Source organism: Primulina eburnea, chromosome 16, assembly GCF_022965805.1.
Source record: "Primulina eburnea isolate SZY01 chromosome 16, ASM2296580v1, whole genome shotgun sequence".
In the NCBI taxonomy this organism is placed as follows: Eukaryota; Viridiplantae; Streptophyta; class Magnoliopsida; order Lamiales; family Gesneriaceae; genus Primulina; species Primulina eburnea.
Window position 1 is genome coordinate 2,368,070 of NC_133116.1, and position 13,470 is coordinate 2,381,539.

General features: G+C 31.8%; 3 protein-coding genes and 1 long non-coding RNA gene across 4 annotated transcripts; 1 reads left to right on the forward strand and 3 right to left on the reverse strand.

The window, feature by feature from the left end:
- Positions 1-1,059: 1,059 nt before the first annotated feature.
- Positions 1,060-1,835, reverse strand: LOC140816405 (histone H2B-like). Its single transcript, XM_073175649.1, has one exon. The coding sequence runs from the start codon at positions 1,772-1,774 to the stop codon at positions 1,334-1,336; it is 441 nt and encodes a 146-aa protein (XP_073031750.1). The 5' UTR covers positions 1,775-1,835; the 3' UTR covers positions 1,060-1,333.
- A 2,488-nt stretch (positions 1,836-4,323) lies between these two features.
- Positions 4,324-4,686, reverse strand: LOC140817282 (uncharacterized). The gene has a single exon (XM_073176923.1). It carries the CDS (start codon positions 4,684-4,686, stop codon positions 4,324-4,326), a length of 363 nt encoding a protein of 120 aa, XP_073033024.1.
- Positions 4,687-6,886: 2,200 nt separating this feature from the next.
- Positions 6,887-9,940, reverse strand: LOC140817283 (uncharacterized). The gene is made up of 3 exons (XM_073176924.1): positions 9,840-9,940; positions 8,706-8,876; positions 6,887-7,859 (listed from the first exon to the last, which is right to left on the reverse strand). Exons 2-3 carry the CDS (start codon positions 8,837-8,839, stop codon positions 6,887-6,889), a joined length of 1,107 nt encoding a protein of 368 aa, XP_073033025.1. The 5' UTR covers positions 8,840-8,876; positions 9,840-9,940.
- On the forward strand, positions 7,866-8,313 carry LOC140817508 (uncharacterized). Its single transcript, XR_012114782.1, has 2 exons — positions 7,866-8,097; positions 8,129-8,313. It is a non-coding gene; the product is annotated as an uncharacterized lncRNA (long non-coding RNA).
- Positions 9,941-13,470: the final 3,530 nt, after the last annotated feature.

The following is a 13,470-nucleotide window of genomic DNA, read 5'->3' on the forward strand; positions in this document are numbered from 1 at the left end:
AAATGAAAGAAATGAGCTCTATTTATATAGTTCTTTGTACGTGGATAAATGTATTTTCTCGTCTCCTTCTTTTTTCAACAAACATTGCAATATATAACTTGTTTTTTGAAAATGTTTTCACCTCATTTATGATTCAATTTTATTGAGTAATCAATGCAGTCAATTAAACTTTGCCGACAGCCTCCACATCTGGGCTTACTTTTTAAAATTTTTTTTGTTTTAACTACTATAAATATGTATTATTTATTTTTAAAAATGAATATTATTTAAATAATAAAATAATAAAATATTTATTTTATTATTTTAATAATGATATATCTAAACATAAAAATTAAAAATAATAATTATTAATTTTTTAAATATTAATTTATTAATGTTAATTATTAAAAATTGAAGAATAATTTGATTTAATAATTTACAAATGATATAAGTAAAAAATTATGCCGAATTTTTTTTTTTTAATGTAAGATTTTAAGTAAATGAATCGAAATTGAATGTTATATTTGATACAGAAATTATACTATTTTAATCTAAAATTTGTATTAAAATAAATTTTGTATTTGGAGATAACCTCGCTGCCCAAGGCCGAAACTTCCACAATTTATATTTGCATTGGTGAATTGATTTCATTTCAGAAATACTCGATTTAAATATTGACCAGGGGCATAACGACAACCAATATGGGCGCCAACATAAAAATTTAAAGTTCTCAAATGACAAACAATCATCTGTCCCGAGAGAAGTTGAATAAATAAAAACTCGGGACAACAAATTTGGACGGAATTGCAGAAGAAACGTAATAAACAGATTATAAATTCAATTGAACAAGAAAAGGAACGAACACAAAAATGATTGAAAACTTCCATAAAAAACTCTGTCCTCCAGGACCAACCACCCACTGGCAAACTATCAACTGGCAAAAGTAACCTGAACCCACGATTGAATCAAGAAAAAAGTAGAGACTTCACGGCTAGAATACTACATATGATTGAAAACTTCCATAAAAAACTCTGTCCTCCAGGACCAACCACCAACTGGCAAACTTACCAAAACCACATATCCTTGAAACATTTATGGATTTACATTTGTAAAGACTTGGAACAGGAATACTAAACTATATTCAACATAATTTCAGAAAATTACCCAAAGAAAGAGTACACCGGACAAGTACTGGTAAGGAAATCGAGTGACCATACTTGAAGCACTACTGTTTTTCAAGCACGCATGAATGCACGAGGAACTACATTTACATAACAATAACAATAAGAAATCAAAACATGTAGCCTTAACAACTCAAAAGGGAATCGAAAACGAAATCCTAGCAACTATTTCTTCAAGAGCTGGTGAATTTGGTAACGGCCTTCGTGCCCTCGGAAACGGCGTGCTTCGCTAACTCACCGGGTAGAACCAACCTGACGGCGGTCTGGATCTCACGAGAAGTAATCGTCGGTTTCTTGTTGTACCTAGACAGTCGAGACGCCTCCTGCGCCAATTTCTCGAAAATATCGTTGATGAAGCTGTTCATTATCCCCATGGCCTTGCTTGAGATACCGATGTCAGGGTGCACCTGCTTCAGAACTTTGAAGATGTAGATCTTGTAAGTTTCCACGCTCTTCTTCGTCCGCTTCTTCTTCTTATCACCGGCGGCAGCGCCTTCTTTGGGAAGCTTCTTCCCCGCCCGAGGCTTCTTCTCCGCCGGGGCCTTTTCCGCCGCAGGGGATTTCTCAACGGCGGGCTTCTTCTCTGCCGGCTTCTTGTCTGCTTTCCCTGGCATTATTTCGCTTTTGCTTTTCTTCTCAGATGGATCTTTCGCAATTAGATAATGTGTAAAAGAGGGGACTGGGAGATTGTTTATATAGAGATGTTAAGGTCTGTTGCTATTGATTAATGTAGTATGACGCGGATCGCAAAAACCGTCCGTTGATCAAGGTCATTCTAACGGTCCAGACTAAACATGAAAATGCGTGAAATTTTTTGGATCGAGAGGCGAAATTTAATGTTGGAATCAATCAGCTTTTGCCGGTACTCTTGATTTTGGCCACGTGTTGTGTAATTGGCGTTGGGAGGCTAACGCACGATTATTATTATTATTCATTTTTGGTATTTATTAAATTGAAAAAATAATACAAATTAAAAATGTATTGCAATTTTGTTTTCTAAGAAAATACTAATGTACTAAATTGAATTTATGTTGCGGGTAAAAACTTATGTGAGATGGTCTCACGAGTCGTATTTGTGATATGTATCTCTTATTTGGGTTATTAATGAAAAATTATTATTTTTTATTCTAAGAATATTATTTTTTATTGTGAATATGTGTATGGTTGCCCGTCTTACAGATCCATATCACAAATACGACTCACTCAAACGGGCTAGTAGTTTGATTTAGTCGATGATTGAACTTCAGTAACTTAATATTATCAAAGCAAAAAGTTATATGAGACGGTCTCACAGGTCGTATTTGTGAGACGAATCTCTTATTTGGTCACCCATGAAAAAATATTACTTTTTATGCTAAGAGTATTATTTTTTATACTAAATATGGGTAGGATTGACCCGTCTCACATATTATGATCCGTCAGACAGTCTTACATGAGAACCACTCTATTATCAATTTGTTAGACATAAAAATTTACGGTAAAAATTAAAAATTTCAAACTAACAAAATATATTAAACTACACAGTTTATAAAATTTTGTCTACTCGATTATATTTTTCATCACAAATTGAGATAACTATTTATAGAATTTCTATGAAAATAATCCAAAAATAAATATATCATTAAACACTAATTTTTAATAAAATAATCCAAAAATAAATATATTATTACACACTAATTTTCAATATTTTTAACTTTTTTTCATTAAAATAATCCAAAAATAATTTATTATCCACGTATTATTTCAGTATATTATTTTACGTGAAAAAAACTCTTATAATATACCGAAATAATATACGTAGATACCGAAATAATATACGTAGATTATTTCGGTACATAATAAATTACGTATATTAATATATCAAAAATAATTTATTATCCACGTATTATTTCGGTATATTATAAAACAAAAAAACGTGAAAAAAACTCTTATAATATTTTACGTATAATAATAAATATAGAAAACAAAAAAAAAGGAAGAAAAATCTTAAACATACGTGGGATATCTTGGGACTAGGGGTGGTCATTTCAAGTAACTAAAAAAACAATCAATTTTACACGTACTTCTTTTAAAAAAAAGATTAAAATTATTTTCCATTATAGGCATTTTGATTGTTTATTAAATTTTCAATAGTAAGTCACTTTTTTTTTAGCATATGCGAGTGACCTTTTAAGTTAGCTTCATTGGGTCAAAATATATGATACTACGTTTGGCTTATGATTTAAGCTCTATGCAAGAAAAAAAGTGGGGTTATTCTGATTCCTTGGGTCATATATGAATGACTAAACTTAATTACTTTAATCACAAGTTATTTACCTTTTCAATATATTATTATTGATAATCTTGTGATTAGGAAACGTGACAATGAAGCTAATTAAGGTCTCATGAAATAAATTTTCACCTAAACTTACTTCTATGAATTTTTTGTTTATTTTTCGAGATATTATAATTTATGAGCACATGATAAATTATAATTTATAAGAACGTGATAATTTTTATATATAAATATTTAATTTGATTATTTTTATATGAAAAAATAGAAACAAAGAATTCCATCCAATATATAATCATCTCCATTATAATCAATAATCCGTTTAATATATTACACCGTCACGTTTTTTCATTCTCATTGAGTGAAAAAAAAGTAATTCTCAAGTTACTAAAACTCCTGCATGTTTATTCAGTTTTGACTTTTTTTAGGCTTGATTTTTAATATACAATACTTACATGTTATATTTAAGTAAGAAATAAATAAAAAAATATATATAACTTTTGAAGTTATGTACGAATTAAAATATCGAAAATTGACTGTTTTTACTTATAATTCAATAAATAAATAAATATATACATATATCGAAAAATTATAAGGTGATAATATAGTTTTTCAAATAAATTAATTATTTTTAGAGCTCATGTTATGGCTCTATTTGTCTTTCTTTACCAAGAAATAAGTGAGAAATGATTATTCATTTATTAAAAATAAGACGTTCACATGAAAATAAAATATAAATTCGATATTGAATCACTCAAAGGAAAAGTCGAAAATGGATAATCTAAATCAACTAAAAAATCATACAAACGAATTAAACGAGTAAATGTTTAGGAAAAAAATTTATAAAAAAAAATAATTGACGGTAATTGCAAATCAAACCCGTGTAAATCTTCACATCAAACACAGTTTCCTCTTCGTGGATCCACCTTTCACGATCATATTATTGACTTCGACGGTTCTGAAAAACGATTCGATTTCTTCTCCAGCAACGGTCTCGAAGAAGCGCAAAGCACGCAGTTTTCTCCTGCATGAATCCTCCACCATCCGCCGTGCCTTCTTGGGCGGCGGCGGACAGCTGAGCGTCGTCGGAATTGTATGGCGAGGAGATCTTGGCGTGTGGCATTCTTCTTCGTCTACGACGCAGCTATGAGCTGTGGTGTTTTCATCATTTGCAGCAGAAGAATTATTATCAGAATTCTGCTCGTGAATGATCTTGATGAGTGTAGGGAGGCTCAATCCAAGATCTGTGGACATTTTTGATTCTTTGGTCGGTCTGTGGTGAAATTATTCTTTTCTTGATCTTGGTATATATATACACACACCCACACACTGACACACACACACACACACACACACACATATATATATATATATATAACAAAGTTGATTTAATTAAAGAAATTCAATTAAACTAGAAAATTCAAATAATTTTCAAAAAAAATATTTTAGAATTAAATAATATTTTCTGTTTTTTTTAATCATGACGTGCAACAAAAAATATTGGTATACTCGATCTTGGTAATTAATCTGACGAGTGCACATTAATTGTAACGTCAAAATTTCATATCAAATATTCATGAAATAATTTATTTATTATTACTTTTTCTCATCTCAAATATAAAAATTAGTATTACTTTATCGATATATCCTTGTCATCAATTACATCAATTAATTTCAACAAATTTTCTATTGAATAAAGGTACATGTTTTTTTTTAAAAAAATATAATTTACTTTTTAAATATATTGTTTAATACGTGTAAAAACACATAGTTATTATTAAGGTTGGGAGGTAGAGTGGCGTGCAATGGAAGATAATCGAGAGAGTGAAGAAAAAGGTGAGGGGTGATGAGATGTCTTTATTTTTACAACAAATGAACAAACTTTTATAACATGATGGATGATTGACCACATTGCATCTATTTCTGTGCTTTCTTCTTTTGCCACCTTAATTTCACAAATACCACCGGGCTTTTTCATTGCCAGTAGGTCTCATGTGAGATCGTCTCACGAATCATAATATGTGAGACATGTCAATCCTATCTATATCCACAATAAAAAATAATACTTTTAGCATAAAAAGTGATATTTTTTCATGAGTGACCCAAATAAGAGATTTGTCTCACAAATACGACCCGTGAGACCGTCTCACACAAGTTTTTGCCTTTTACCATTTTCTCTTTTTTTTAAAAAGAAAAATACATAATAATCAAAACTATTTAACCTTAAGTGGAATATTGTTAGCTACACATGTATTGTGTAGGAACTATTTATTTATTTCCAATTTTGTATTGTGAGGCAGTATGTATATATCATGCTAGTGTACGTACGTAGAAACTCAACCCGTAATATTTTTATCGAATGCGCATTGCTACGTAGTTTTATATTGTTTGGTTTACCAAATGTTCAACCACCAGTCCACCACCACCCCTCTCCAAATTATTCATTTCACGTGAACTGTCTCTTAATTCATTTTCATTAAATTACATAAAATTCGGGCCATGCTCAACCACACCGGATATATATGGCCAATTTTCTATTTTTGTTTTTTGTTTTTTTTGGGGGCAAAAATATGTCTATATATCTTACTAAATATATACTTTTGTTTCACCTACCTAATTCAATCACTTTATCCATTAATTATTTTTTTAGAAAAAATAATTAATATATAACAAAAATCATCGTAATATAAACCATAGCGACAAAGAATCAATATCATGTGTAGACATAATTTATATGTAAGAAGCATAGAAAATTCGAAGAAATTGATGGAATGGAATCACTTGCAATGATTAAAAATGATCACATGAAAGACAACTAATAAGGGTTCTGTCCTGCACGGGCAATGAACGACCCGGATCACTTTACATGAGTGATCCGGATCCACCTCCATGTAAAAAATAAATAAAAAATTGATTCGAAAAAATCCGAGCCGTTAGATCGATCCTTGCGGGCAGTGCCCGTAGGTGTAGGGTCGAATGAACCACTAATAAGTAGCACGTGAATTAACCACCACCTTTATTCCTTGTCAAGTTTGCTAAATCATATTTAATTATACATTTCCAACATCATTTTAATACTTGTTCTAAAACACATCAATCTTCTTGTGTCAAAGGAAAAATATATCATGATCTCAGATAGAAAAATAATTCATGGTTTGGAGCTACGAGAACCAAATTCGATTAATATAATATATCATTTTTTTAGTAAAACTTTATAATATAAAATCTAAATTAATTACATAAATAACCATCAACTAATAGTTAACAAAAATATTATTAACTCACTAAATATCATCTCATAAAATATATAATATCTCTAAATAAAATTATTAATTTAATTATATTTCATATTTTTCGATCGATTCAGTTTGGACAAATATAATCCGAAACTGAATTATGTAAACTTATGTTTTAACATTTATATCAGATTTTAAATTATGTAAATTTAAAGCAGTTATGATTTAAGAGTATGAACCACCACCAAAGATTGAATAAGAAAGTCGATGTTAGACTCCGATTTTAGATAAAGACTGACCTCAGTCCCATCAGGCATGGAGGCGTTGGATTCAACGTTCTTGACATCAAGCACATTGGTTCCAACTGTAGATGAATTTAAACTTTCCAAAGAAGGGATTTGGAGACTTAGCTCCACTTTCGCCTCCCCATTTTCATGATTCAATTCCAATTCCAAATCTTGATTCTTTTTCATGTCCTTCTCAATAACCGGAGAATTCGATCTTCCCACGGATGTCAATTTCTCTTGCTGTATTGCTTTATCTTCCGATGTTTCAGTTGTCTCAAACACATCACCAGATTCTCCATCCATATCATGAATTATGGGAAAAATAGGCCTTAGAGGAAACGTCTCCACTACAACATTAGACTTGATATGAGATGTTACGGCCTGAGATGTTTCTACTTCGTCTCTCTCTTTCTCTCCATCCGGAGTCAACATAACTACTGACTCAGTATCTGTTCGCTGTATGAACTCTTCGATTTTTTCTCCGTTGACTCTCTCATCATCACTATTAACATATTGCAAACTACTATGCCTCTGACTTCCCCGTCCACCAAATTTATGGCCTGATGGGAGCGTACTCTCTTCACTATAGGCTCGATGATAGATGGGAACAGAATCAATCACAACAGGATCAAATTCTTGATTTTTTTCACGCACTTCACTCCCATTAACAGCATTTGCTAATATTGATGGATCGGTTATAGGTTCCATAGATAAAGATCCTACTGGCTGTTGTTTGAAAAAACCAGAATGGTCATGTTCGTCCACAAGCACTTTAGGTGGAGCTAATACTCTATTTTCTTGAATAATCTCCCGAACAATTTCTCGCACGGTATAGAAAGAGCCACCAACTTCTTTGTGCGTAAGATTGAGAGATGGAAAATTCCCGTTATTCAATTTTTGATACCTGCAAGCGGTTGTAATAAGAACATTGAAGCAAATGTGACAAACCTAAAGGGCATCACATCACGAATATAATAAACTTACACAAGAAGCATCGACTTAGCAATGAAAAATAAATGCAACCATACTCATCCATTTCCACCCCCAAACAAGAACAAATATACAAGTGGAAAATCCCCATCTATTATTAAATCGAAAAATAGATCCGACACTTGTCAGTAGATAAAATGGAAGTAAAAGAGGTGACGTTTTGAGGTGACGTTTTGAACTAAGACGAGCAAACCTTTATACAAAAACAAAGCATCTCTTGGAGACAAAATTCAACTTTAGATGCGTACAAGGACAGAGGATTATGCTTTCATGTGAGTTCTAAGCAGGACTGTAAATCAATACAATATCAGATTCATGTTAACAGGCGCAATATCAACTCGAGGCACTCTACTTAGCAGAACTGCAAGCATCTACTTCAAGAAAAAGTTAACAAAGATAGAATATATGATTCTCTCTCATGCAAGTAAAGCTCTTACACGCACCAAGAAATCCCCTCTCACTAGTAATGAAATGGATTCTAACTTGTTCAAGCAAAGGAAACTAGTATCAAGAAAATCTAAGCCACGTTCATATTGAACATATTCCATTCAATTGTTGAGAAAGCCTTGACTGAAAAAACTTCAAGCTTATATATGATTATCGAGAAAACTTCTTGTTCCTCATGTAATATGAAGTGCGATGGAAGAAAAAGAGAATACAGAAAGAATTGGATAGAAAATGATATTCGAGCGCTTTCTACATGTATGATTGTAAAGTCTATGAACAAGCTTTAAAAAACCAATAAGCATGGAGAGATTACTTCTTTATGTAAGATTCAACCATATCCTTTCGCTCTTCTTTGGAGCGCCTAATTCGAGACTTCTTTCTCCCAGAGTCATTGCTCGTAGCAAGGGCAAATGCCTGCCCAATCCAGCCACCCTTAATTGCATGCATGGCCTATATAATGTTTAGCAAGGCCAAAGACCCAAATCTGCAACATGAAGAAAAACAAGAGCATCAACAAGAGTTTATCTAGGGAATATGCCTGTCTGTGTGTATAAAAACATGGCATAAGTGTTGTAGCACAGAATCTCAAACAGAAACCATATAGATATTCTTGATGCTGAACATCCATTTTATTGCTAAAGAAATGAGTTAGTTAGATTTTAAATTGACTGCCTTTGAGAATACAATTGTTGCAAGAGCACGTCTTAACAGAAATTAAGCCACAGGGACCGCTTAGATATGTTCGAACACCAGATAAAGTGCGCATATTTCTTGGGACGTTGCTGGTGACCTCCCATAATAAAAGAACACTTTCAATAAAAAAAAGACATTAATATCACACCGGTTACAATTTTTTACAATAAAGGTCTAACGAAAGGAGCATAAAGAAGTTAGAAGAATGCAGCTTAAAAGTTTCGCCACCCAAAATACACTAAGCAACACCCTCACATTGCCAAACTCGATAAAGTTGAAGTAGGATACCAAGAAACAGAGAATGCCAGCAAAGTGTTGCTGTCATCAAGACTTGGGAAGTGGAGGATAAGGCCAATTAAGGGGCAATTCATTAGATTTGAGGTCAAAGATCAAATATTTGGAAAATCCTGCTTCCAAAAATGACTTCAAGATTGTAAACATTTCAAAATTTGAGTAACTTTAAGATCCCGCTATCCGCTCATAAGGTAGATACGTGCAAAATGGAGAAGAAGGTACGGAAAAATTCAAAGCCACGCAGAATCAGAATCTCCCCAATATCAACCAAAATAAGACAATAAGAACAACAAAGTTCGCAACTTTTCCTTGGTAATGTTAATTTCGCCTCATTTTGGCAACCAGCAGCAGAAAACTCGAAGCAAGATCAAGAACGAGTTCAAATGGAAAGTACCCGTAGTACAAAATTCCAGTTCAAAAACAAAATCTATCAAAGGGTTCGAAATGGTGGGAAAATTACCTGAGCAAGAGAGGAAGAAGAGCAGGGATTTGCTTGCGTAGGCTTTGGAACTTGAGTGTCAGCGTTAAATCCCTGCTATTTTTAAATTAAATAAATAAATCTTTTGGAAACACGTTGTACGAATAATAATAATATAATAACAAATAACAAATCCCAATCTCAGGGCAAACATGGTTTCATCATATCCAAATATTTAAATCGATTATATATATATTTTTCAAAAAATCCGTTGAGATAATCTGAATCTAAAAATAATATTTTCCTATCTACAAGCTCTAAATTACCTTAAATTAGATAAGAAAAAATTGAAATATTGGTAATACATAGAGGTTTGTTCATTTAAATTTTAATTTTAGCCAACTATCATTAATTCATTATTTTTTATTTGAGTCTGTGAGACGGATAATCTTATCGATATCACAATAAAAAATAATATTCTTAGCATAAAAAAGAATAATTTCTCATATATGACTCAAATAAGATATCTGTCTCACTCGTGAGCCATTTCACATAAGTTTTTGTCTTTTTATTATTTTCAATTTTAATCATTTCTAACTTAACAATCACTCTTGCCATATCATGTAACCACTCCAACAGAAAAACAATTACAATTACCCAAATTTGAGATATACACACATACGACACGATTTTGACAATATAATACCTAAAACCAAAATCGCATAAACACAAATATATAATACGAAAATGACAAATTTTGCTTTAGATAACAATAATATAGTAGATGCGCTACCGTTGGAAATTATCACGGATTGAATTATCACCACTGAAAAATGAAAAGCTACAAACAAATATCATAATTAGATAATAAATGTCACCCCTAAAATAATCAGTCGTACTACTCCAAGAGACATGATTCATGCATAATTGGAAGAAAAATCGGAAGGAAGTCATGCAAATTAATTAGGATTTACTATTCTACGGATTCTTGAGCAAAATGAGTGGAGATTGTGAAATGTATATGTGTGTCAAATTATCACGTACTTCATGGTGATATTCATCTCACCTAAAGTTAGTGATAGTGGTGCAATCTGTTCGACTAGCGGATGGGTCGGTCATCGGGCCACCTGATCTAGCTCCGATGAAATCTTTTGACATGGTGTTGTAATATTTTAATTTTTATGACAAACCGGCACATTAATGCATTTTTCATGTGTAAAAAGACCAAAAATTGGTGGAAATTATATAAGTCGAAAACTTTGATAAATATATCTTTTTAAAATTCACATTAAACGTGAAACAAACCTAATTTATGAAAGTAAATTTAAAATTCGTATGACGAGACTTCTAAAGCATGTTGGTCTTATATATAGTGCAGCCCACTTCCCTTGTCCAATATGCTTTGAGAATTTGGGCTTCTCGGCCCATTAAAATCATATTCTTTTTGAGAAAAAAAGAAATAAAATAAAATACTTTTCATATTTTTTTATAATGTTAAAAAATCAACCCCAAAGTCAAGCTTACATCTTACAACTATCAAAGGGCAGAACAAATTTCAACGCGTGGTCCACCATCACTCCATTCAAAACTGGCTCAAAATCAAAATATGTTCATTTTATGTGGGGATAATACCTATTTTCGTCCTTCTCGTTAACCGCTTTTCCCATTTCAGTCCCTTGTGATTTTTGACTGCTTAATTAATCCTTCATGTTTTCAAAATATTCTCGAATTGATCCCTACCGTTAGTCTGACGTTAGGGGTAACGTTGACTTGACATTAGCGACGGTTTTTATTAAACCGTCGCTAATTAGCGACGGATTTTCAAAATATTAGCGACGGTTTAATATTTTCATTAAAAAAAATAATTTTAATAATTTTAAAAAAAAACTTAGAATCGGACTATGCTAACAATATTAATAATCTTAACACACACTTAAAAATTTACAAAAATTTAAAGCGAAAAAGTTAACTTAAGTCGAAACTAAAATCGTGTGAGAGAAAAAAAATTTAAGTGTTGTAAAGTGGTGTGTATGAAAATGGAAAGAGAGTATATTTATAGACAGTTTGCGACGGGTTTTGGTAACACCGTCGCTAATAGTGACGGTAATATTATTAACCTTGAAGTATAGACGGTTTTGCAATCACCGTCGCTATTTTACCAAAAGCATAAAGCAAACTGTCTATACATATACTCTCTTTCCATTTTCATACACACCACTTTACAACACTTAAAATTTTTTTCTCTCACATGATTTTAGTTTCGACTTAAGATAAACTTTTTCGCTTTAATTTTTTGTAAATTTTTAAGTGTTAGTTAAGATTATTAATATTGTTATCATAGTCCGATTCTAATTTTTTTTAAAAAAATAAAAAATAAAAAAATTAATTTTTTTTATTTTATGGAAATAGTAAACCGTCGCTAATGAGTGACGAGTTAAAACATTGTCGCTAATTAGCGACGGTTGTTTGAATGCTGTCGCCAAATAGCGACGGTTTAAAAACTCCGTCGCTAATTAGCGACGGTTTCTCCAAACGCCGTCGCTAATTAGCGACGGTTTAATATTTCCATAAAATAAAAAATTACTTTTAATAATTTTTTTTTAAAAAAACTTAAAATTTATTTTATGGAAATAGCAGCGACGCTAATTATCGACTGCTTTTGAAAAACCGTCGCTAATTTCTACAATTTTTCATAAGTCAACGTTAAGCTTAACGTCAGGATAACGGTATGGATCAATTCGGGAATATTTTGAAAACATAAAGGATTAATTAAGCAGTCAAAAATCATGAGGGACGGAAATGGGAAAAGCGGTTAATGAAAAGGACGAAAATGGGCATTATCCCTTTTATGTGTACATACATTTAAAATAATATGGAATATAATATAAATCTATTTTTTTATGTGACGCCATAAGTATCACGTCTCGATGGAATTATGAATACCTCACTAATGAATTTTAAAATAAGACAAATCCTAATCCTAAAATGACATAATAAATTATTAAAGATAAGTAATTTGTTCATACTTTAGCTATGATAGTCGGTTTTATGATTGGTTGTGAAGATGGAGTTATACCTCTTACCTTTATTTGTGTCTGATTGTATCTTACTTAACATGATGTTTATGTTAAAAATTATATTTATACAAAAATTATATTTATACACTCACATAGCCACCACATTTGACAGAAGGGACAAATAATGTATTAGAAGAGATATCGACCACCACAATGTAAACAGGATAGACATTGACAAGTATGATAGCTACGGATTGAGTATGGGAACTGATAATTTCATATACGTATTGTTAATGTTAGCCCAACTTATACATACAATTTCATTGGCAAAACAAGAAGTATCTCTTTCTCACTTGAAATAAAATACGAAAAGCACAAATGCACAATTCGTTGATATCCGAATTAGGGATGTTTCGAGCTCGGCTCGTTTATGATTCGATCTTTTATCACGAGACCTGATTTTCGTCGGCTCACTTTGGAATTATTAGTCTCGCGAATAACTCGAGCTTACATCGTCAATAGATCATTTATCATGTTTAACAAGTCAGCCTGAGCTCGTTTCTTAGCTTGTTAAACAAGCTCGTTTTAGAGAGCTCGAGCATTCTTACATTCGTTTAAGAGATGTGATGATTTTTTTTATGATTAATCGATGTGGG

Coding starts and splice junctions, on each gene's coding strand:
- LOC140817282 (XM_073176923.1), bottom strand. CDS start 4,686: ATGTCCACAGATCTTGGATTGAGCCTCCCTACACTCATCAAGATCATT.
- LOC140817283 (XM_073176924.1), bottom strand. CDS start 8,839: ATGCATGCAATTAAGGGTGGCTGGATTGGGCAGGCATTTGCCCTTGCT. Junction 7,860..8,705: donor GTTGAATCTTACATAAAGAA/GTAATCTCTCCA, acceptor AACCGCTTGCAG/GTATCAAAAATTGAATAACG.
- LOC140816405 (XM_073175649.1), bottom strand. CDS start 1,774: ATGCCAGGGAAAGCAGACAAGAAGCCGGCAGAGAAGAAGCCCGCCGTT.